The sequence below is a fragment of the Oncorhynchus gorbuscha genome, linkage group LG01 (genome assembly GCF_021184085.1).
Source record: "Oncorhynchus gorbuscha isolate QuinsamMale2020 ecotype Even-year linkage group LG01, OgorEven_v1.0, whole genome shotgun sequence".
NCBI classification, from domain to species: domain Eukaryota; kingdom Metazoa; phylum Chordata; class Actinopteri; order Salmoniformes; family Salmonidae; genus Oncorhynchus; species Oncorhynchus gorbuscha.
The window spans coordinates 58,458,617-58,482,689 of NC_060173.1; the positions used below are offsets into that span (position 1 = coordinate 58,458,617).

The 24,073-nt window shown below is 41.9% G+C and overlaps 1 protein-coding gene across 1 annotated transcript; it reads right to left on the reverse strand.

The window, feature by feature from the left end:
- Positions 1-6,181: 6,181 nt before the first annotated feature.
- On the reverse strand, positions 6,182-17,269 carry LOC124040544 (CTD nuclear envelope phosphatase 1A-like). Its single transcript, XM_046357709.1, has 8 exons — positions 16,519-17,269; positions 13,600-13,666; positions 10,851-10,969; positions 10,599-10,670; positions 9,997-10,113; positions 9,207-9,318; positions 7,067-7,151; positions 6,182-6,978 (listed from the first exon to the last, which is right to left on the reverse strand). The coding sequence occupies exons 1-8, from the start codon at positions 16,621-16,623 to the stop codon at positions 6,918-6,920; spliced, it is 738 nt and encodes a 245-aa protein (XP_046213665.1). The 5' UTR covers positions 16,624-17,269; the 3' UTR covers positions 6,182-6,917.
- Between the last annotated feature and the right edge of the window lie 6,804 nt (positions 17,270-24,073).

Consider the following 24,073-nt stretch of genomic DNA (forward strand, 5'->3'; position numbering starts at 1 on the left):
GGTGCCGCTTCTCATACGAATGCTGTTATTTTGTCGGAAACATCAGGTGTACGCCGACCCCAGCGAAGTAAATCATGCAAAGAGTTTAAGCACAATGATGTGTTTAATCTCCAGTACTTTGCCATGATTGTCAGTTATGTAGCTGCTCTACTGATAATCTCAGTGCGTCCTTGCTGGGATGACACAATCAATCTACTGTTGGGGAATGCCAACACCAAACACATTGGTTCACCGTTCCACGGGAGCGGACAGCACACAGCGTACCATAATGTTATGAATAATGACCAAGTCTACCTCGCTCCCTATTCCACTGAACCGCTTAGGCGTAACAAACGCAAGTCCAATATTTATTGGAAACGGTTAAACTACCTGTTCACTACCCTCCTGCTCTCTGAGGATATGCAACTCAATCCTGGGCCTAACATCACCGAGCCAGCCTCAACCCTGGGCCTAACATCACCGAGCCAGTCTCAAACCTGGGCCTAACATCACTGAGCCAGCCTCAACCCTTGGCCTAACATCACCGAGCCAGCCTCAACCTTGGGCCTAACATCACCGAGCCAGCCTCAACCCTGGGCCTAACATCACCGAGCCAGCCTCAACCCTGGGCCTAACATCACCGAGCCAGCCTCAACCCTGAGCCTAACATCACCGAGCCAGCCTCAAACCTGGGCCTAACATCACCGAGCCAGCCTCAACCCTGGGCCTAACATTACCGAGCCAGCGATACTGAACGGAGTGGAAAGCAGTGGGTGGCCTCGTCCACTGATCGTCGCCGCTGTGTAAGTGGGTGAGTGCTGTGGTCCCATGGTTTCTCTCGACTCACCCGGCTCCAGGATAGATTTTGACTCTTCAAACACACCCAAGTCGCTATATGCGATCCCTGACTCTGCTTCTGGCACGCAACGCTGTTTTAATTAGTTCCCCGCATCCAGTGCAGGCGGGAGGGATTGTTAATTGCACTACCGAACTGCCCCTAATCAAAACGAAACAAAACATCCTAAACCTAGCCGTCAGAAAACACAGAAAATGTAACTTTTTTCAATGTGTCAATCACTCTCGAGTCATCTGGTACCCACGAGCTAAGCCCAAGGGACTACTAGGGGGGCACTTGAACATTCGTAGTGTCATTCCAAAAAGTGATCAAATTCAACATCTACTCACAGACACCAACCTTGACTTCCTCTGCCTCTCAGAGACATGGCTCCATAAACACTCTCCATATGCTGCTTTGATTGTGCCTGGCTACAATGTTCTCAGGAGAGACAGGATTGAAGGAAGAGGGGGTGTGATGATTTACATTAAAGAACATATCCGATGTAAACAAATTGAGTGGTCGTGTGATAATGAACCAGAATGTATTGGCCTGAACGTTACACTGTCTCCCCAAATGTATTTTATCCTTATTGGGATGTATAGGCCACCTTCCACCAAAAGTGTGTTTTTTGATCAGTTTAATAACATGCTTAGTGAATGTGACTTTGGGAAAGAGGTCATCTTAATGGGAGATTTTAATATTAATTATGAAGACAAGTCTTGTCGGAAAACCCTCAAATGGATCACTAATACCTTTGACCTTACACAGCTAGTTAAAGGACCAATCAGGGTGACTTGTTGCTCTAAAACACAGATTGATTTGGTGTTCAGTAATAAACCAGAGAGAGTGACTAAATATTTCAATATGGTTACTGGGCTATCTGATCATAATCTGACACTTATAGTCAGAAAGCTGTCTAAGAGCAGGTTTAACCTCTCTACTGTTAGAAATACGGATCAACTAAGAATACCGAAGAGTTAATTAAACTATTTTGAAAACGCAATTAAGGGAATTAACTGGAATGACCTCTTGTCCCATACAGACATGGAAGCTGATAGTCAGGTTTTTCTATCCACAATCCAGACTACAATAAATGGTTTCCTAAAGAAAATCAAATCCAAACCAGGCCAAAAAAGCACTCTTCCTTGGCTGAATGGAGAAATCTGGAAATGGATGAAAGAATGAGATTATGCTCTAAAAATAGCCCTAACAATCAAATTAGAGCATGACAGATGTAAGTTTACCATGTTGAGAAATAAGATGATGAAAGAAATCAGAGGCCATGGCAAACATTTTTATTAACATAAATTGATCTGGGAGAATCTAAAAAAGTTAACAGGGAAAGACCATAGTAACACTGCAAAAAGACTAGAAATCATGGTGAATCACAATCTAACACAGGATGCAGTTGAAATAGCAATAACCTTCTATTCCTACTTTATTGACTCTGTCAGGGTACTGACACAGAACCGCTCCACTGGTTTCTTGGCCTCAGTGCTAGTGAATGACACTCAACCTGCCTTCATCATAAGGGAGGATTCTGAGTCAAAGGTGAACAAGGTGATTAGCTCACTAATAACTCTAAAGCCAAAGATGTGTTTGGGCTGGACTCTACCTTTCTTAAAAACTACAAAGAGTCACTCATTGCCCCCATTACTAAGGTCACCAACACATCTATTGGTCTCGGGGTGTTTCCAAGGGTATGGAAGTTGGCCATAATAACAGCCATCTTTAAATCGGGCGACCCTGCTGACGTGAGTAACTACAGGCCCATTAGTATACTACCTGTGGTGTCAAAGGTTGTTGAAAAGTGTGTAGCAGAACAATTGATTGCCCACCTCAAAAACAGCCCCTTCACATTACACACTCCATGCAGTTTGGCTTCAGAGCTAAACACTCCACAGAAACGGCCAACTGCTTTCTTCTGGAAAATGTGAAGTCCAAGATGGACAAAGGGGGGAGTTGTTGGGGCTGTGTTTCTGGACCTAAGGAAGGCTTTTGAAACCGTTAACCATGAGATTCTCATCAGAAATTTATCCAAGTTAAACTTTCCCCCCCCCAATGCCTTGAGATGGATGAAATCATACCTTGAAGGCAGAACTCAGTTTGTCAGTGAGCAATGAGCTGTCGCCCACTCTTAGCTATGATGTGGGCGTGCCCCAAGGGTCAATACTGGGGCCCCTCCTGTTCAGCCTGTACATTAATGATCTGCCCTCTGTCTGTACTGGGTCTGATGTTCAAATGTATGCAGATGATACAGTGACATATGTGCATGCAAAGAGCAAACAACAAGCTGCACAAGAACTCACTGCTGTAATGGTCCAGGTTACAAAGTGGCTCAGTTACTCGTGTTTGCATCTCAATGTGAAATAAAACTGTTTGCATGTTCTTCACAAAGAGGGCAACAGATGCTACTGAGCCAGATGTCTATGTGTCAGCTCCAGGTGGTATCTGATTTTAAGTGCCTTGGCATCATACTTGATTCCAACCTCTCTTTTAAAAAGCATGTGAAAAAGGTCATTCAAATAACCAAATTCAACCTAGCTAATTTCTGATTTATACGACATTGTTTGACTACAGAGGTTATAAAACTGTACTTCAAATCTATGATACTCCCCCACTTAACATACTGCTTGACTAGTTGGGCCTAAGCTTGCTGTACAAAATTAAAACCTATTCAGTCTCTACAAATAGGCTCTCAAAGTGCTTGATAGAAAGCCCAATAGCCATCATCACTGTTACATCCTCAGAAAGCATGAGCTCCTGAGTTGTGGAAATCTTGTGCAATACACCGACGCATGTCTTGTTTTCAAGATCCTAAATGGCCTGGCTCCCCCTCCACTCAGTATTTTTGTTGAACAGAAAACCCAAACATATGGCAACAAATCCACAAGGTCTGCCATGAGAGGTGACTGTATAGTTCCCTTAGGGTAAAGCACCTTTAGTAAATCCACTTTCTCTGTGAGAGCTTCCCATGTCTGGAATTTTGATTTGATTTTTTATTTTACCTTTATTTTACTAGGCAAGTCAGTTAAGAACAAATTCTTATTTTCAATGACGGCCTAGGAACAGTGGGTTGACTGCCTGTTCAGGGGCAGAACGACAGATTTGTACCTTGTCAGTTCGGGGATTTGAACTTGTAACCTTTTGGTTACTAGTCCAACGCTCTAACCACTAGGCTTCCCTGCCGCCCCGAATACACTGCCATCAGATACACATAACCGCACCACATATTACACTTTCACAAAATGCATGAAGACATGGCTAAAGGTCATTCAGATTTGTGAACATAATCCCTAGCTGTGTATTGCCGCTTTCTATGTTGTCTGTAGCTTGTGAGGTGTGGAAAAACTTTGTTGCTTTTATGAATTTTGTCTTGCTGCTTTTTGTTCTTTGCTGCTCTGTCTGTATGCAACGTCTTGCTTATCCTATGTTGCACTGCGTGTGCTCACTGCTCAATGATTATCTACAGTGGGGCAAAAAAGTATTTAGTCAGCCACCAATTGTGCAAGTTCTCCCACTTAAAAAGATGAGAGAGGCCTGTAATTTATCATAGGTACACTTCAACTATGACAGACAAAATTGTGAAGAAAAAAAATCCAGAAAATCACATTGTAGGATTTTTAATGAAATTATTTTCAAATTATGGTGGAAAATAAGTATTTGGTCAATAACAAAAGTTTATCTCAATACTTTGTTATATACCCTTTCTTGGCAATGACAGAGGTCAAACGTTTTCTGTAAGTCTTCACAAGGTTTTCACACACTGTTGCTGCTATTTTGGCCCATTCCTCCATGCAGATAGATCTCCTCTAGAGCAGTGCTGTTTTGGGGCTGTTGCTGGGCAACACAGACTTTCAACTCCCTCCAAAGATTTTCTATGTGGTTGAGATCTGGAGACTGGCTAGGCCACTCCAGGACCTTGAAATGCTTCTTACAAAGCCACTCCTTCGTTGCCCGGGCGGTGTGTTTGGGATCATTGTCATGCTGAAAGACCCAGCCACGTGTCATCTTCAATGCCCTTGCTGATGGTAGGCTTTGTTACTTTGGTCCCAGCTCTCTGCAGGTCATTCACTAGGTCCCCCCCGTGTGTTCTGGGATTTTTTGCTCACCGTTCTTTTGATCATTTTTACCCATGGGGTGACATCTTGCGTGGAGCCCCAGATCGAGGGAGATTATCAGTGGTCATGTATGTCTTCCATTTCCTAATAATTGTTCCCACAATTGATTTCTTCAAACCAAGCTGCTCACCTATTGCAGATTCAGTCTTCCCAGCCTGGTGCAGGTCTACAATTTTGTTTCTGGTGTCCTTTGACAGCTCTTTGGTGTTGGCCATAGTGGAGTTTGGAGTGTGACTGAGGTTGTGGACAGGTGTCTTTTATACTGATAACAAGTTCAAACAGGTGCCGTTAATACAGGTAACGAGTGGAGGACAGAGGAGCCTCTTAAAGAAGAATTTACAGGTCTGTGAGATCCAGAAATCTTGCTTGTTTGTAGGTGACCTTTTACTTATTTTCCACCATAATTTGCAAATAAATTCATAAAAATCATACAATGTGATCTTCTGGATTTTCTTTTCTTCTAATTTTGTCTGTCATAGTTGAAGTGTACCTATGATGAAAATTACAGGTCTCTCATCTTTTTAAGTGGGAGAACTTGCACAATTGGTGGCTGGCTAAATACTTTTTTTGCCCACTGTATATTGTAATTGTTTAATTTAATAACCTGCCCCTGGGACTGAGGTTGAAAATTAGCCGGCTGGCTAAAACCGGCACTTTTACTGAAACGTTGATTAATGTGCACTGTCCCTGTAAATAAAATAAAAACTCAAACTCAAGTAAAAAAATATGTTTCCTCGATTATAAACAGTTTGTGGACAGTGTGGGAACTGACCAATGGCAGGTACAAATGGGCGTTGATATCGAGAAACGCCCCAATTAACAGTCTGAAATTACACCTTATTGCAATATCATGGTCAATATCACAGTTTTTGGCAAGTTCACAGGACTAAATGAGAAGGGGTCCCTTTTGAGGAAACACCCCCTGGACATTTGCCCCATTCAAACCCTTATGTCCTTCTCCAGGTTGGATGAAAGACCTGTACGTCAGAAAATATATTTCCACTAACAGGAAAAGTCTATCAATTCAATAATTTATAAATGCAGAATAATCACGAGTCAAACACAGCTGTGTGTGATCCATGCATAGACCGTATGGATCCATGTCAGCCAATATTGTTTTTTAAATATTGCTCAGAAATTTATGTTTCAGAGATTCACCATGGAATGCAGCGAACAAAGATCACAAAATATAAGCAGTAACACTACATGAGACAACAATCATGAATTAAGGTCAGTAAAATAGTAATGATGCCAAGCAATTTATTGGACACTGATCGATTTGATGTCTGACCGACAGAAACCCACCAAAGGCCTTAAGCTTACATTTTTCAATGGGCCAGGATGTTGGGAGTTACATTGAAGGAAATGGGATAATGTGTACATGGTACATGGTTTAAAGAGAACGGGAGTAAATCAGGCTTGAAAAAGTCCAAGGAAGAAAACATGCTCATGAATAGAAAGATTGATGAAAATAAAACTTAACTTTGCTCTGTGGATGGAGAAGAAGGGTCAAAATCTTACATCTGTATTAACTACACAACATTCAAGTCATTTTTCTGAAATAAGGACTGGTTTCTTCATCGTCTCATAATCAGTATTTCCATAGTCAATAGTTTAAAAGATTTCATATTTCATCAACAACAACAAAAAAGTGACTAATGCAAAGCATCCTCTCACATGTTTACACAAACACACTCAACATGCACTCCCAGAATCCAAGGACTTTAAGGCAAGAGTTTCCATTCAGGAAAAATACAAATAAAAAGTTTGCCCTCTCCACTTTGTTTTCCTTCCTTATACATAGCTCCCTCTGTATTTGTGGCCCCCAGTCTTTGTCCTCACCCTTCTTAAAAAGGCTCACACACACCACAGAGCGGGGGAGATGTGAGCTGAGCAGAGGGGGGGGTGGAGCAACAACCAGCAGAGAAGGCATTCTAAAAAGAGGAAGTGGAGCTGCTGAGGTTGGCGCCGATGGCGAATCACCATAGCCGATGCTGATGGAGGTTTCGACTGAGGACGGACCGGACATCTGAGGTGAACCTGAGATTGAGATGAAGAGGGAAAACAGACTAATGAGTCATCACTAGTCTTGGCCGCTCATCACAGGTGTAATATCTTTGAGACATACCTCAGGGCGTCTAGCATGGGTAGCAGGTTAAGAAGAGCCGTGTCGCTTGGGTCGCTGAACCACGATTTGATGGGTATTGCGTTGTCTGTGAGGTGAACACACAGATGTTTGACAAGAGGATAAGGAGACAGGACAGATTCATGATGACAGAAGAAAAGCCCCTTTTGAAACTTAGTTTGGAATAATAGTGTGGTAGATAGGAATATATCTGAAGTGTATTTGGCTGTGTGAGTTGTAGCACAGAGCCTTGTATTCACACACCTTGACTTTTTGCACATTGTTATGTTACAAAGTGGGATGTCAACTTGTGTCAAAGTGAAAGAAAAATTCTAGGATTTAAAAAAAAATGTATTAAAAATAACACACAAATATACAACACATATACAAAGGTATGTGGGCACCCCTTCAAATGAGTGGATTTGGCTATTTCAGACATCCGTTTCTGACAGTTCTATAAAATCGAGCACACAGCCATACAATCTCCATAGACAAACATTGGCAGTAGTATGGCCTTACTGAAGAACTCAGTGCCTTTCAACGTGGCACCATGATGGATTCCAACAAGTCAGTTCGTCAAATGTCAGCCCTTCTAGAGCTGCCCCGGTCAACTGTAAGTGGTAGGCAACACAAGCTCACAGAACAGGACTATTGAGTGCAGAAGCGTGTAGCGTGTAAAAATTGTCTGTCCTCGGTTGCAACACTCACTACAAAGTTCCAAACTGCTTCTGGAAGCAACGTCAGCACAATAACTGTTCGTCAGGAGCTTCATGAAATGGGTTTCCATGGCCGAGCAGCCGCACACAAGCCTAAGATCACCATGTGCAATGCCAAGTGTCACCTGGACTGGTGTAAAGCTGTACTGTAAAGTTTGGCGGAGGAATAATGGTCTGGGGCTGTTATTCATGGTTCGGGCTAGGCCCCTTACTTCCAGTGAAGGGAAATCTTAACGACAACACATACAATGATATTCTAGATGATTATGTGCTTCCAACTTTGAGGCAACAGTTTGGGGAAACCCTTTCCTGTTTCAGCATGACAACATCCCCGTGCGCAAAGCGAGGTCCATACAGAAATGGTTTGTCGAGATCGGTGTGGAAGAACTTGACTGGCCTGCACAGCGACCTGACCTCAATCATATTGAACACCTTTTTGGGGATGAATTGGAATGCTGACTGAAAGCCAGACCTAATCACCCAAAATCACTTTTGGCAGCAATTACAGCTGTGATTGTTTTGGGGTAAGTTTCTAAGAGCTTTGCATACCTGGATTGTACAATATTTGCACATGATTGTTTGTTAAATTCTTCAAGCTCTGTCAAGTTGGTTGTTAATCATTGCTAGACAGCCATTTTCAAGTCTTGCCATAGATTTTCAAGACGATTTAAGTCAAAACTGTAATTAGACCACTAAGGAACGTTGGATTTCGTCTTTTTGATCCATCTTCACTTTTCCCCGATCAGAGCCATTAAACTCGGTTTTAAAATCACCATTGGCCTCATGGTGAAATCCCTGAGCGGTTTCCTTCCTCTCTGTCAACTGAGTTAAGAAGGACGCCTGTATCTTTGTAGTGACTGGATGTATTGATACACCATCCAAAACGCAATTGATCACTTCACCATGCTCAAAGGGATATTCAATATATTTTTTAGTTTCACCCATCTACCAATAGGTAACATTCTTTGTGAGGCATTGGAAACCCTCCCTGATCTTTGTGGTTGAATCTGTGCTTGAAATGTACTTCTTGACTGAGGGACCTTACAGATAATTGTATGTGTGGGATACCGAGATGAGGTAGTCATTCAAAAATAATGTTAAACAATATTATTATACACAGAGTCCATGCAACTTGTTAATCAAATGTTTACTCCTAAACTTATTTAGGCTTGTCATAACAAATGGGTTGAATACTTACTGCCTCAATACATTTCAGCTTTTCATTTGTTATTCATGTGTAAACATTTCAAAAAACACAATTCCACTTTGAGATTAAGTGGTACTTTGTCTAGATCATTGACACAAAATCAAAATGTAATCTATTTCAAATTCAGGCTGTAACAACAATGTGGGAAAGGTCAAGGGGTTTGAATACTTTCTGAAGGCACTGTACATGTAGTAAATATAACATCATAGCAGTTGCTTACCAGGGTGGCTGCGGTAGGCCCCAGGCGAGTTGTCCAGGATGACTACACTAGATAGATCGTTGTGCACCACAGAAAGATCTTTAATATAACTACCCAGATCCAATGTACAGTGCTAGACAGAGAAAAGAGGAATAAACGAGAGTTGTATATGTTGCAAATGAGTGACAAGTCTAACTGTACATCCTTTCTAGAGAGAACCTCTAAATCAGGTGTGTCAAACAAATGTTGAAATGTTGCCCCTCGGACCACATTCGGTCTTCATAGCCCTCTATCCATTGCTTTTGAAATTTTCGATGCTGCCGGACTGATGACTGTTATCAAGCTGGACAAAGTGAAGAGACTATAAATGTAGGTCCAATATCATTTCTACAGTTTCGATTTGGCTTTAGTCGTTTCAATGTTGATTGACTGAGTTTTTTAAAATCAAACCACCCGCAGGTCGGATTGAATGGGCTTGCGGGCCGGATCCGGCGCGGGCCGTATATTTGACATCCCTGCTCTAAATAATGACAAATAGACATTCAGGGCCAGTTCCCTGGACACAGAATTAAAAGTGAATTGAAAGTGCTTAGTCTAGGACTAAGCTTAACCTGTGTCCAGGAAACCATTTACATTTAACATTTAAGTCATTTAGCAGACGCTCTTATCCAGAGCGACTTACAAATTGGTGCATTCACCTTATGACATCCAGTGGAACAACCACTTTACAACCAGCCTTCAGAGTAGAAGACTGATCAGGGTGCATAACTGTACAGAGATGAAGTGAACCTGTGTCAGTAGGTTTGTTTACCTGTCTGTAGTATCTTCGTTTCAGGATGTCCCTGTCCTTGTCTAGCTTGTCAGACACAGCTGAGCCATAGATTTCCATACTGGCCGTGAAAACCACCAGCTCATACCACTGACTTACCTAAGAGAGAAACAAACAGGCACACAAACAAACAGGCAAGAGAGAACCACCAGACAAATGTGTTCAAAATAAGCACAAGTGATTAATCAATTGCAAATTAATGAACTGTAGTCTACAACCCCAGTTGATAATTGATGCTAGCTCAATGCTCTTTTCACACATTTATCCTCATCCCCAAGAGCTACGGTAGAGAGAATAAACAACACAAGAGTTAGAATTTCCTTAGCCTCTTGAAAACCTACAAACACATGGAACTAATTTACATAGACAATTAATCCTCAATTTAAAAAATATATATATATATATTAACTAGGCAAGTTGGTTAAGAACAAATTCTTATTTACAATGACGGCCTACACCGGCCAAACCCAGACGACGCTGGGCCAATTATGCGTCGCCCTTTGAGACTCCCAATCACAGTCGATTGTGATACACCATATAAGAATAATTATTTGGATATTGACACAAAAGACACTATCACTCACCACTTCTAAGAAGAAGTCCACATGCGGTCTTTTATGTACAAAAAACCTGACAGGATGTTTGTCGATTACCACCTTCACAAGAGAGAGAAATAAATAAATAATGAGGGAGAAAGAGAATAAGAGCAAGAAAGGTTAGGAAACATATTCCTGGAGTTAATGAGTCAACGATGAGTATTAGTCAGTCTGGTGTGTGTGTGTGTTATCAAGGTGATGTTAATAAATCAGTCAGACAGTAAACGTATAGGCCATTACCTTTAGAATGAAGTCTGGGGGAGTGCCTGGTCTCACTGTGGGTCTCATCACCCCGTCATGGTGGGAGTGAATTAGGGTCTCGTCAAGGTCCAGCACCAGAATCTTCCTCTTAACGGCATCTGATGAGCAAGAGCGCAATCACATTCAACACCAGAGAGAAAAACTAAACAAGTAACCTCAAATGTATCAGTTTCTGCCTAAGCCATAAATCCCTGGTTTCATAGCCTGGTCCCAGATCTGTTTCTTCCCTCACACCAACTCTTACTGTCAATGTCATGACAATCACGATAGCGACATTAACAGTTGTCAAGACAGCACAAAAAGATCTGGGACAAGGCTAAGAACCTTTGAACTTCTTATGAGACATAATTAGTTTGTGGTTGCCATGGCACCATGAAGTAGACTAGGCAGAGAGCTCCTCTAAAGATGCTTTATATTTTACTGTTTGTGTTTTCTTTAGTTGATCTTATATTGGATTTTGTTAGCCTAATAAGTTTGGATTATTTATATGCCGATTCAACGGTGTTATGACACCGGCAAGAGTTTGTTTTGCCCAGAGGCTAACTAGCTGTCATTTGATTTGAAACTGGAGATAGCATAGGCGTGGACATCACAGAGGCTTGTTGTAGTGGATCTCTCACTCCAAGGAGGACTATCCCAATAATTGGCGCCCTATAGAAATCTAGAGGATGCCGGCTTCACACAGGTGGTTCAAATCAAATCAAATGTATTTGTCACATACACATGGTTAGCAGATGTTAATGCGAGTGTAGCGAAATGCTTGTGCTTCTAGTTCCGACAATGCAGTAATAACCAACAAGTAATCTAACTAACAATCCCAAAACTACTGTCTTATGCACAGTGTAAGGGGATAAGAATATGTACATAAAGATATATGAATGAGTGATGGTACAGAGCAGCATAGGCAAGATACAGTAGATGGTATCGAGTACAGTATATACATATGAGATGAGTATGTAAACAAAGTGGCATAATTAAAGTGGCTAGTGATACATGTATTACATAAGGATGCAGTAGATGATATAGAGTACACTATATACATATTCATATGAGATGAATAATGTAGGGTATGTAAACATTATATTAGGTAGCATTGTTTAAAGTGGCTAGTGATATATTTTACATCATTTCCCATCAATTCCCATTATTAAAGTGGCCTTGATATAGAAGCAGTTTTTCAGTCTCTCGGTCCCAGCTTTGATGCACCTGTACTGACCTCGCCTTCTGGATGATAGCGGGGTGAACAGGCAGTGGCTCGGGTGGTTGTTGTCCTTGATGATCTTTATGGCCAGGTGTCCTGGAGGGCAGGTAGTTTGCCCTCGGTGATGCGTTGTGCAGACCTCACTACCCTCTGGAGAGCCTTACGGTTGTGGGCGGAGCAGTTGCCGTACCAGGCGGTGATACAGCCCGCCAGGATGCTCTCGATTGTGCATCTGTAGAAGTTTGTGAGTGCTTTTGGTGACAAGCCAAATTTCTTCAGCCTCCTGAGGTTGAAGAGGCGCTGCTGCGCCTTCTTCACGATGCTGTCTGTGTGAGTGGACCAATTCAGTTTGTCTGTGATGTGTATGCCGAGGAACTTAAAACTTACTACCCTCTCCACTACTGTTCCATCGATGTGGATAGGGGGGTGTTCCCTCTGCTGTTTCCTGAAGTCCACAATCATCTCCTTAGTTTTGTTGACGTTGAGTGTGAGGTTATTTTCCTGACACCACACTCCGAGGGCCCTCACCTCCTCCCTGTAGGCCGTCTCGTCGTTGTTGGTAATCAAGCCTTCCACTGTTGTGTCGTCCGCAAACTTGATGATTGAGTTGGAGGCGTGTGTGGCCACGCAGTCGTGGGTGAACAGGGAGTACAGGAGAGGGCTCAGAACGCACCCTTGTGGGGCCCCAGTGTTGAGGATCAGCGGGGTGGAGATGCTGTTGCCTACCCTCACCACCTGGGGGCGGCCCGTCAGGAAGTCCAGTACCCAGTTGCACAGGGCGGGGTCGAGACCCAGGGTCTCGAGCTTGATGAAGAGCTTAGAGGGTACTATGGTGTTAAATGCCGAGCTGTAGTCGATGAACAGCATTCTCACATAGGTATTCCTCTTGTCCAGATGGGTTAGGGCAGTGTGCAGTGTGGTTGAGATTGCATCGTCTGTGGACCTATTTGGGCGGTAAGCAAATTGGAGTGGGTCTAGGGTGTCAGGTAGGGTGGAGGTGATATGGTCCTTGACTAGTCTCTCAAAGCACTTCACGATGACGGAAGTGAGTGCTACGGGGCGGTAGTCGTTTAGCTCAGTTACCTTAGCTTTCTTGGGAACAGGAACAATGGTGGCCCTCTTGAAGCATGTGGGAACAGCAGACTGGTATAGGGATGCAACATGTTGTTTGAGGAGTATCTACCCACTGAGTCTGCAGAGAAGGTGGGGATTGCAAGGGCTGGCCTGATGATCCGGACCTTTCTTACTGACTTTTTTCATCCAAACTACATTAAAAAATATTTGTATTTCACCTTTATTTAACTAGGCAAGTCGGTTAAGAACAAATTCTTATTTACAATGACGGCCTACCCCGGCCAAACCCGGACGACACTGAGCCAATTGTGTGCCGCCCTATGGAACTCCCAGTCACAGCCGGATGTGACTTTTGTTTTTAAGCATCTTTGAGATTATCTGTATAATGAAAAGCTCTATATAAAATAAATAAATTATTATTATAGCATTGTTGAAAATAAACAGGATACTTACTGAGTCGGTTTATGAACACAGGCGACAGAGGTAATGTGTCATAACGCACTGTTTGGTACTGGATTACCTGCACAGGAAGAGATGAGCAACTGTCAAAATTGAGAATCTGAAGAATGTCAAAGTCCAAAAAGTTGTTCTTATAAACACAATAAGGTTAGGCCATTTGTTAGATACATTGTAGAGCAATAGCAGTGTGCCGGAGTTGTCAAATATTGATTTTATTTACTATGCACCTGGAATTACATAAGATTTTCAATGGGTTCCAGGCATATGTGAAATTACATTTCAATGACACCAACACAGTTTGGCACTGCTCTATTTATTTTAAATACTCCTCCAACATAGATACATACAGTGGTTCTCCTCCAGGAATCACACTTCAATTTGCCCTCTGCACCAGGGCTATATTTAACACACATACGCAAGCACACATGTACACACATCCTCAGCTGTCCAGGACTGTCAAACAGACGCAACAGGGTAGTTTCAAGGCAGGCAGCCTTGTGAGACCTTTGTGCACACACACACAGATAGAGTATGATACTTTCGCTTGTACTGTAGAGCTGATAAAAACAAAAAACCTGCTCAGTCACCACGCTTTATTGACAGAATGTCCAGCGTACCATGCTGTGTGACTACGGTGCAAAGTCAGTAGTATGCAAGCTATTGCCTTCTCCTTTTCCTACTACAGTGGATTGGTTCGGTTCTGCAGCAAAAAGTTGTTATAGGACCAGCTGAACAATGGAGTGAGTGGCTAATAGGGCTTACCACACTGATTATAGTTGGCTGGTTGAAGAAAATACCCCACTTAGTCAAGTGGTTACATAAAACAGGGAAAGGTCATCCAAATGGGTTGTTTGTCTGAAGAGCCATTATCCCATCTGAACAGATGGGAAGCTCTAGGTTACACTACACAGAGAGTCAACAGAGAGGGGTTGTTTGTCCGAAGAGCCATTATCCCATCTGAACAGATGGGAAGCTCTAGGTTACACTACACAGAGTCAACAGAGAGGGGTTGTTTGTCCAAAGAGCCATTATCCCATCTGAACAGATGGGAAGCTCTAGGTTACACTACACAGAGAGTCAACAGAGAGGGGTTGTTTGTCCGAAGAGCCATTATCCCATCTGAACAGATGGGAAGCTCTAGGTTACACTACAGAGAGTCAACAGAGAGGGGTTGTTTGTCTGAAGAGCCATTATCCCATCTGAACAGATGGGAAGCTCTAGGTTACACTACAGAGAGTCAACAGAGAGGGGTTGTTTGTCTGAAGAGCCATTATCCCATCTGAACAGATGGGAAGCTCTAGGTTACACTACACAGAGAGTCAACAGAGAGGGGTTGTTTGTCTGAAGAGCCATTATCCCATCTGAACAGATGGGAAGCTCTAGGTTACACTACAGAGAGTCAAGAGAGAGGGGTTGATTGTCTGAAGAGCCATTATCCCATCTGAACAGATGGGAAGCTCTAGGTTACACTACACAGAGAGTCAACAGAGAGGGGTTGTTTGTCCGAAGAGCCATTATCCCATCTGAACAGATGGGAAGCTCTAGGTTACACTACACAGAGAGTCAACAGAGAGGGGTTGTTTGTCCGAAGAGCCATTATCCCATCTGAACAGATGGGAAGCTCTAGGTTACACTACACAGAGAGTCAACAGAGAGGGGTTGTTTGTCCGAAGAGCCATTATCCCATCTGAACAGATGGGAAGCTCTAGGTTACACTACACAGAGAGTCAACAGAGAGGGGTTGTTTGTCCGAAGAGCCATTATCCCATCTGAACAGATGGGAAGCTCTAGGTTACACTACAGAGAGTCAACAGAGAGGGGTTGTTTGTCTGAAGAGCCATTATCCCATCTGAACAGATGGGAAGCTCTAGGTTACACTACAGAGAGTCAACAGAGAGGGGTTGTTTGTCTGAAGAGCCATTATCCCATCTGAACAGATGGGAAGCTCTAGGTTACACTACACAGAGAGTCAACAGAGAGGGGTTGTTTGTCTGAAGAGCCATTATCCCATCTGAACAGATGGGAAGCTCTAGGTTACACTACAGAGAGTCAAGAGAGAGGGGTTGATTGTCTGAAGAGCCATTATCCCATCTGAACAGATGGGAAGCTCTAGGTTACACTACAGTGAGTCAACAGAGAGTAAATATACAACCTGGATTTCTACTATTTTTTTATTTTACCTTTATTTAACTAGGCAAGTCAGTTAAGAACAAATTCTTATTTTCAATGACGGCCTAGGAACAGTGGTTTAACTGCCTGTTCAGGGGCAGATCGACAGATTTGCACCATGTCAGCTCAGGGTTTGAACTTGCAACCTTCAGGTTACTCGCCCAACGCTCTAACCACTAGGCTACCCTGCCACCCCCGAACCTGCAATACACTGTCAGCTAAACTGGTAATAAAATATTTGAAGAAAAATGATAATCATATTTTACGAGAGAGCTTGGTTTAGGTCTTGTAAAAGACAGCATTTGTACATGTTTGTAAAAAGTGTAGTCAGACTCAGATGTTTTGGTTTAGCCACTGCTCTTCCCTTTCTTATTTTCAAGTATAAAGAAATGGTACTATTACAGAGTGTGTATAGAGTTCCCAGCTCTGCTTAGTTACACCTGAAACATCCAATCCGTATCCAAAGTCCCGAGTCCAATCATCACCATGTTCATACAGTGTCATAAACACTGTCCACAACACTGTCCATGACAGGCGATAGAGGACAGCTTCTTCCTGTGCAATGCATTCTCTCTCATATATATATATGTGCTTCAGATGGACCGTCTCAAGAGCAATGGCAAGTCCAAATGGGCCAAGTGTGTGCTATTAGTTTATCCAACTATCATTATCCGAGTGATATTGATTAGGGAAATCCCATAGTAGGAGGCCAATGTATTACATATACATTTCTAGAATACTCACCGTCCTTAAATGTTTCCTGAGTATGTACAGAATAAAACCCCATATTCTAGACGTCACTCCGAGGAAAGTGCGAATGCCAAGTAAACACTGACGGGTCTTCAGCATTTCGACAGTCACTCAAACAGTATACTCGGCACAAATAGCTGTACAAGCCCGAGAGACTCCGGTTGAGTCGGGTCCCCAGCCTCTTCCCTCCAGAACCTGCAGCTGCAGGTCAAGTAGACACCGGCCAATAGCAATCGTGTGCTCAGTTCAAATCCTACTTTCGCCACACTCGATTGAAAATGAATGAAGAAAAAACCCTTTTAAAAAGTAGCTAAACCGTCATTAAAAATGAAAGCGATGAATCCAGGCGAGTAGCAACTAGCATTCGCTGGTTCTCGGTCGCTAGTTTAGCTAGCCCTGGTAAGCTAGAAAAGTGTATAAAAGGAAACGTCCTTATAAAATACCAACGATACAATTCTAACTTTGCTTAGTTAGGTTGACAAATTGAAGTTGGTTGACGAAATATGCCAAAGTCCCAACTAGACGCCGTCAACACATACTTCAAACAAATCCGGAACTGGACAGCACGCCGCCATAACTACGTGGTTTCGACTAGGCGGTATACATGCCACGTTTACGTACTATTCAGAACTAGGAAACTAGAAAATGCCAACTTGCTAACTGAGTGAATGCGGCACGTGTATAACTATAAACTATTAGCAAGTCGGACATTTCAGAGTTCCCTAGTTCCGACCAGAAAATGAATGCAGCAACAGTTACGACCGGAAGTGACCTTTTCGTAGCGGGTTGAGAGAAGCTCGTGAGGCATTTAAGCCCTGAACATTGCCTGACAGGCAGCCATGTATCCCAGGCTGCGTACAGCCCCAAGACCAGAGTCAATCGCATGCAACGAACAACGAGCCATATTCAAACAGAGACAGAAAGCTCGAAATGTACACAATGTGTACCTGGAGGAAAATGGGGTGGGTCATACTTTTTCAATTTCAGTTATAGGGAGTTTTTATTTTTTATTAATCTAGTCCAGGGGAGGGTCATGCAGTTTGTAATTTATGAAACGTCAATATTTCTTAGTGTTTTAGAATTAGTTCTCATCTCTGATTCTCTGCTGGGCACACAATATCAAGTACAATTATAGGCTATTAATTAAGTGTGGTCTCAATCTAATGATCCATAGCCTAAAGTCTACAAAGCGCATGCTAAGTGAAGCAGAGAATAAACATATATATATATATATATATATATTTAACTAGCTGCTGGGATGGTGTTAATTGAACTAGGCTGCATTAAACACTGCAATGGATATTCCAACCCTGAACCCCGGCCTGCTCTGCTCTTGCTGATCAAAATCTTAGATTTTTGATTAGGCCATAGTCTAATCTTGTGCATGGCCTAGCCATTAATCTATGTTGTGTTCAGTTTGAAAAGGAGAGTGTGAAGATGAGGAGGAGGACAGGCGGTCAAGTTTGATAACTTGCATCTACTATTACATTTACATTTACATTTAAGTCATTTAGCAGACGCTCTTATCCAGAGCGACTTACAAATTGGTGCATTCACCTTATGACATCCAGTGGGACAGTCACTTAACAATAGAGCATCTAAAACTTAGGGGGGGTGGGGTGAGAGGGATTACTTAACCTATCCTAGGTATTCCTTAAAGAGGTGGGGTTTCAGGTGTCTCCGGAAGGTGGTGATTGACTCCGCTGTCCTGGCGTCGTGAGGGAGTTTGTTCCACCATTGGGGGGCCAGGGCAGCGAACAGTTTTGACTGGGCTGAGCGGGAGCTGTACTTCCTCAGTGGTAGGGAGGCGAGCAGGCCAGAGATGGATGAACGCAGTGCCCTTGTTTGGGTGTAGTGCCTGATCAGAGCCTGGAGGTACTGAGGTGCCGTTCCCCTCACAGCTCCGTAGGCAAGCACCATGGTGCTAATTGATTTGATTACAAACACTATGTTTCTTGCCCATGATGTCAGCTTATTTATCAGAGTTATTGACCTCAGAATAAGCCAGATTCGACTGATTTACATTGTGGTGCTGAAATTTGAAGCAGTAGCACAATCAATCGGAAATGGACAGCTCATGGTGCTGAAAGTATGCAAATTTGAGTAGGCATAATTAATTTAAACTGTATTCAATTTAATGAGACTTTACTAACAACAAGAGGGCTTTGTGTTGGAGCCTATTTCTTCCTATTATTTCTTAAAATAAGAACTAGGCATACCTGTTTGACAGATGAAATTTGGCGATAGGCTGCTATATCCATAGATTTGTCAGCCAATTCCTCCATCCACCATGCACTCTTTAAATAGCCTACCGCCGTGTCAGTGAAGGGCTGTTAAATTAAAACCAAGACTCGAATTGAGTAGGTATGAGAGGGTATGCCATAAGTCAAATTTTCATTAAAGAAAATAGCAAAAAGCACAGGCCTACCCCTTGTTAGCTTAAGATTTAGAAGAAAATAAAACATATCTGATTATATAATGTGATCTATAACAGTGCTTTGGTCTGCAATGCTTTATGCTAGAAACAAGCTGTAAAATCCTCAAAAGGTTCTACAGCTGCACCATCGAGAGCATCCTGGCTGGTTGCATCACTGCCTGGTGTGGCAACTGCTCGGCCTCTGACCACAAGGCACTACAGAGGGTAGTGCGTACGGCCCAGTACATCACTGGGGCCAAAAGCTTCCTGCCATCCAGGACCTCTATACCAGGTGGTGTCAGAGGAAGGCCCTAAAAATTGTCAAAGATTCCAGCCACCCTAGTAATAGATGGTTCACTCTGCTACCGCATGGCAAGCAGTACCAGAGCGCCAAGTCTAGGTTCAAGAGGCTTCAAAAAAGATTCTACCCCCAAGCCATAAGACTCCTGAACATCTAATCAAATGGTTACCCAGACTATTTGCATTAAGCCCCTCCCCCCTTTTACGCTGCTGCTACTCTCTGTTATCTATGCATATTCACTTTAATAACTGGCAGCTTCATTAAATAGTACCTGGGAAACACCAGTCTCAACATCAACAGTGAAGAGGTGACTCTGGGATGCTGGCCTTCTAGGCAGAGTTCCTTGTGTCTGTGTTCTTTTGCCCATCTTAATCTTTTCTTTTTATTGGCCAGTCTGAGATGTGGCATTTTCTTTGCAACTTTGCCGAGAAGGCCAGCATCCCGGAGTCGCCTCTTCACTGTTGCCGTTGAGACTGGTGTTTTGAGGGTACTATTTAAATGAAGCTGCCAGGTGTGGACTTGTGAGGCGTCTGTTTCTCAAACTAGACACTGTAATGTACTTGTTCTCTTGCTCACTTGTGCACCGGGGCATCTCACTCTTTCTATTCTGGTTAGAGCCAGTTTGCGCTGTTCTGTGAAGGGAGTAGTACACAGCGTTGTACGAGATCTTCAGTGTCTTGGCAATTTCTCGCTAGGATTAGCCTTCATTTCTCAGAACAAGAATAGACTGACGAGTTTCAGAAGAAAGGTCTTTGTTTCTAGCCATTTTGAGCCTGTAACCGAACCCATAAATGCTGATGCTCCAGATACTCAACTAGTCTAAAGAAGGCCAGTTTTACTGCTTCTTTAGTCAGAACAACAGTTTTAACATAATTGCAAAAGGATTTTCTAATAATCAATTGACCTTTTAAAATTATAAACTTGGATTAGCTAACACATTGTGCCATTGGAACACAGGAGAGATGGTTGCTGATAAAGGGCCTCTGTATGCCTAAGTAGATATTCCATAAATCTGTCGCTTCCAGCTACAATAATCATTTACAACATTAACAATGTCTACACTGTATTTCTGATCAATTTGATGTTATTTTAATGGACAAAAGAAATAGACATTTCCTTGTTTTTGAAAGAAAAGCTAAGTGACTGCAAACCTTTGAACGGTAATGTGCATATTACCTCAATTACCTTGACTAACCGGTGCCCCCTGCACATTGACTCTGTACCGGTACCCCCTGAATATAGCCTCGCTATTGTTATTTTACTGCTGCTCTTTAATTATTTGTTACTTTTATGTCTTATTATTGTTTTGGGATATTATTTTTCTTCACTAAATTGTTGGTTAAGGGCTTGTAAGGATTTCACTGTAATTTCTACAACTGTTGTATTCGGCACATGTGACTAATAATATTTGATTTGATTTTTTTTTAAATACAGTGGGAAAGATGTGACTCTGACGCATATGAGGAGACCATTGTTTTGTTTCTTTGACATTCAGATGCTGAACTACAACCTGCTGTAGCCGAGAGGACAAAACATTTACTTTGTTTGGGAAGTAATCTAATTCTGTCACTACCAATTTATTAAGCTAGTCACTTTCTGTAGAATAAAATATGTTTCAACCCAGACAGCTTTTAGGGAAACACTTGTGGCCTTCTTTCGTTGGAGTAAGCCATGGAAGAAGAGTAGCCAGCAGTTAAAGCTTATATTTTTCTGAATCAGTAGGCCTACTCTGTTTGGTGTAGAAAGGTAGGCCTAACTTTTTAAAGTACCATGCTCAGATTTCTAATGATGGCTCAGATTTCATTATTAGTACAAATGGACAGTTTTGTTAGAAACAAAACACACTAATTTGGCATAAGAAAATGAACACAGGCCTATTTTTCTGTCCATTCTTAGCCTGTAATTTGTCATATTCTTTAATAAAAAGTAGACCTCTCATACCCCCTCAATTCGAGTGTTGGTTGTAACTTAACAGCCCTTCACTGACACGGCAGTAGGCTATTTAAAGAGTGGATGGAGGTGACATAGAATTGCATGAAATGTTTATAAAGGGCTTTTTCTTTCTTCTCAGACCTGCAAATACAATGATAGATTCATGCAATGCTTTTACTATATATGAGATCTTTCTACCCCTAAACTTGTCCATGGTGGTCTGCAACCCCACAACCTTCTGGCCCGCAACCCTGTGCGCTATCAAAATTCCTGGGTTGCCATGTAATACTTAGAGGATGAAGAACAGTTTCTAAAAATGGTATGTCCAAGAAGTGAGGGTATAGATTAGAACTGTAGACATGTTCTCTGCTATCCACTTCACATTTGAATTCATATTTTGGGTATAGGTAAAAGTTGCTTGTTTTTTTAAGCGTTCAGGGAGGGTTTAGGTAAATATATTTTGCTGAAGTGAGGGCCATCCATTTTCATTTCAGAGAGGTCTGATTTTCTCCATGTAAGACTTATTACGTTCACTCCCTGAAGGAAAAAATATATAATATAGCTAGCATCTTTTAAAATTAAGGCAACTTAGCTAGCTAGTCTTGTGGGCTATATTGTGAGCGAACTAGCAAACTGGCTAGTTATTTATGCTGGTTGTTAGCTTGCAAAACTAATATTTATATAATTCTAACACTTCATGTTTTGTGGATAATATTTAAATTTAAAGAGCTCCATTCCTGGCAGGCTGAATAGGTTAGCTTTCAGATTCAATAGAAGCCTCAGAGGCTGATAAGGCAGGATGCTGCCTTGTAGGCTGTTTAATGTGCAAAGCTCCTTGCAGGCATATTAGCCAGCAAAGTGCCTTATAGGCTGATGCATATGATCCAGTGGGTGAGCTCTATTCCAAACGGTTTATTGTCACACACTAAATAGGTACAGTGAAATGTATTGTTTTAGAGGCTCAGCCAGAGTAGTACGATGCCCCTCAAACAAATTAGAGTTGAAGGAGAATTTCACAATGGCTCTGCCACTTAGATAATCATATCTAATGTTAACAACATTACGTTTTAGTCATAAATAAATAAAAACTCCTCAGCGATCTCAAACGGGTGTCTTTTAATTTCACTGTTAGAATCCGAAAGTTCCTACTTCCAGTCTATTTGTCTGCTCATAGTTTACCACAAACTCCTGCATTCATAGCGAATGTACAGGGAAAGTACTCAGACTCCTTGACTTTTTTCACATTTTGTTACATTACAGCCTTATTCTAAAATCAATCAAATAAAAAAAATGGTCCCTCATCAATCTACATACAATAACCAAAAATGACAAAGCGAAAACAGGTTTTTAAAAATGTTTGCAAATGTATTTTAAAAAGGAAAAACAGAAATACCTAAGTATTCTATGAGACACAAAATAAAACTCAGGTGCATCGGGTTTCCGTTCATCATCCTTGAGATGTTTCGACAACTTGATTGATTCTTCTAGAGAAGTTCTGAGGTCACAGACTTGCTTGCTACTAGCTACTTGGTGTGTTGTTCATTCAGTTTTTATAACTAGCCCAAGGTTTTGGAAAGCCCCATCTACATAGGGGGCGGAATCTAACGTGTATATACATTTTTTAACAATACGAAACATACACATACAAATGACAGTATACAAACACACACAAACATCAACAACATTAGCCTGCCCAGACTCACCTGCTCACACCCCCATCTCCAGCACCTGCATCACTCTCTGCCACATGGCCTCAAACTGCATCATTTTGGTTCTCTCCATCACCCACACTCTTTCAACATTTAGATAATAAAGCATTTGACCTTTCCATTGTGTTAACAATGGAGCATTGGTTGATTTCCAGTATTTAAGTATACATTTTTTCAGGATCATTGATGATCATTGACGAGAACCCATCTGGTATCTAACTGCACCCTCAATGGCCATGTCTTGAAATATGCAGACAGTCAAATTATTAGTAGATGTACATTGTAATACTTCTGACAGCCAACTTTATAACTCTGCCCATAACTTTTGGACTTCATAGTATTCCCAGAAGACATGGATTATTGTGTCATTGTTAGTTTTACATTTAAGACATGACTCTACCGTTATGCTATAGATTTAGGGAATTTTGTATAATACAGTTGAAGTCGGAAGTTTACATACACTTAGGTTGGAGTCATTAAAACTCGTTTTTCAACCACTCTACAAATTTCTGGTTAACAAACTATAGTTTTGGCAAGTTGGTTAGGACATCTACTTTGTGCATGACACAAGTCATTTTTCCAACAATTGTTTACAGACAGATTATTTCACTTATAATTCACTGTATCACAATTCCAGTGGGTCAGAAGTTTACATACACTTTGCACATTGCATACAACTGCACATGGGGACAAAGATTGTACTTTTTGGAGAAATGTCCTCTGGTCTGATGAAACAAAAATAGAACTGTTTGGCCATAATGATAATCATTATGTTTGGAGGGAAAAGGGAGAAGCTTCCAAGCTGAAAAACCCCATCCTAAGGGTGAAGCACGAGGGTGGCAGCATCATGTTGTGGGGGTGTTTTGCTGCAGGAGGGACTGGTGCACTTCACAAAATAGAAGGCATCATGAGGTAGGAAAATGATGTGGATATATTGAAGCAACATAAAGCTTGGTCGCAAATGGGTTAAAGCTTGGTCGCAAATGGGTCATCCAAATGGACAATGACCTCAAGCATACTTCCAAAGTTGTGGCAAAACAGCTTAAAGATCACAAACTCAAGGTATTGGAGTGGCCATTACAAAGCCCTGATCTCAATCCTATAGAAAATATGTGGGCAGAACTGAAAAAGCTTTGTGCGAGCAAGGAGGCCTACAAACCTGGCTCAGTTACACCAGCTCTGTCAGGAGGA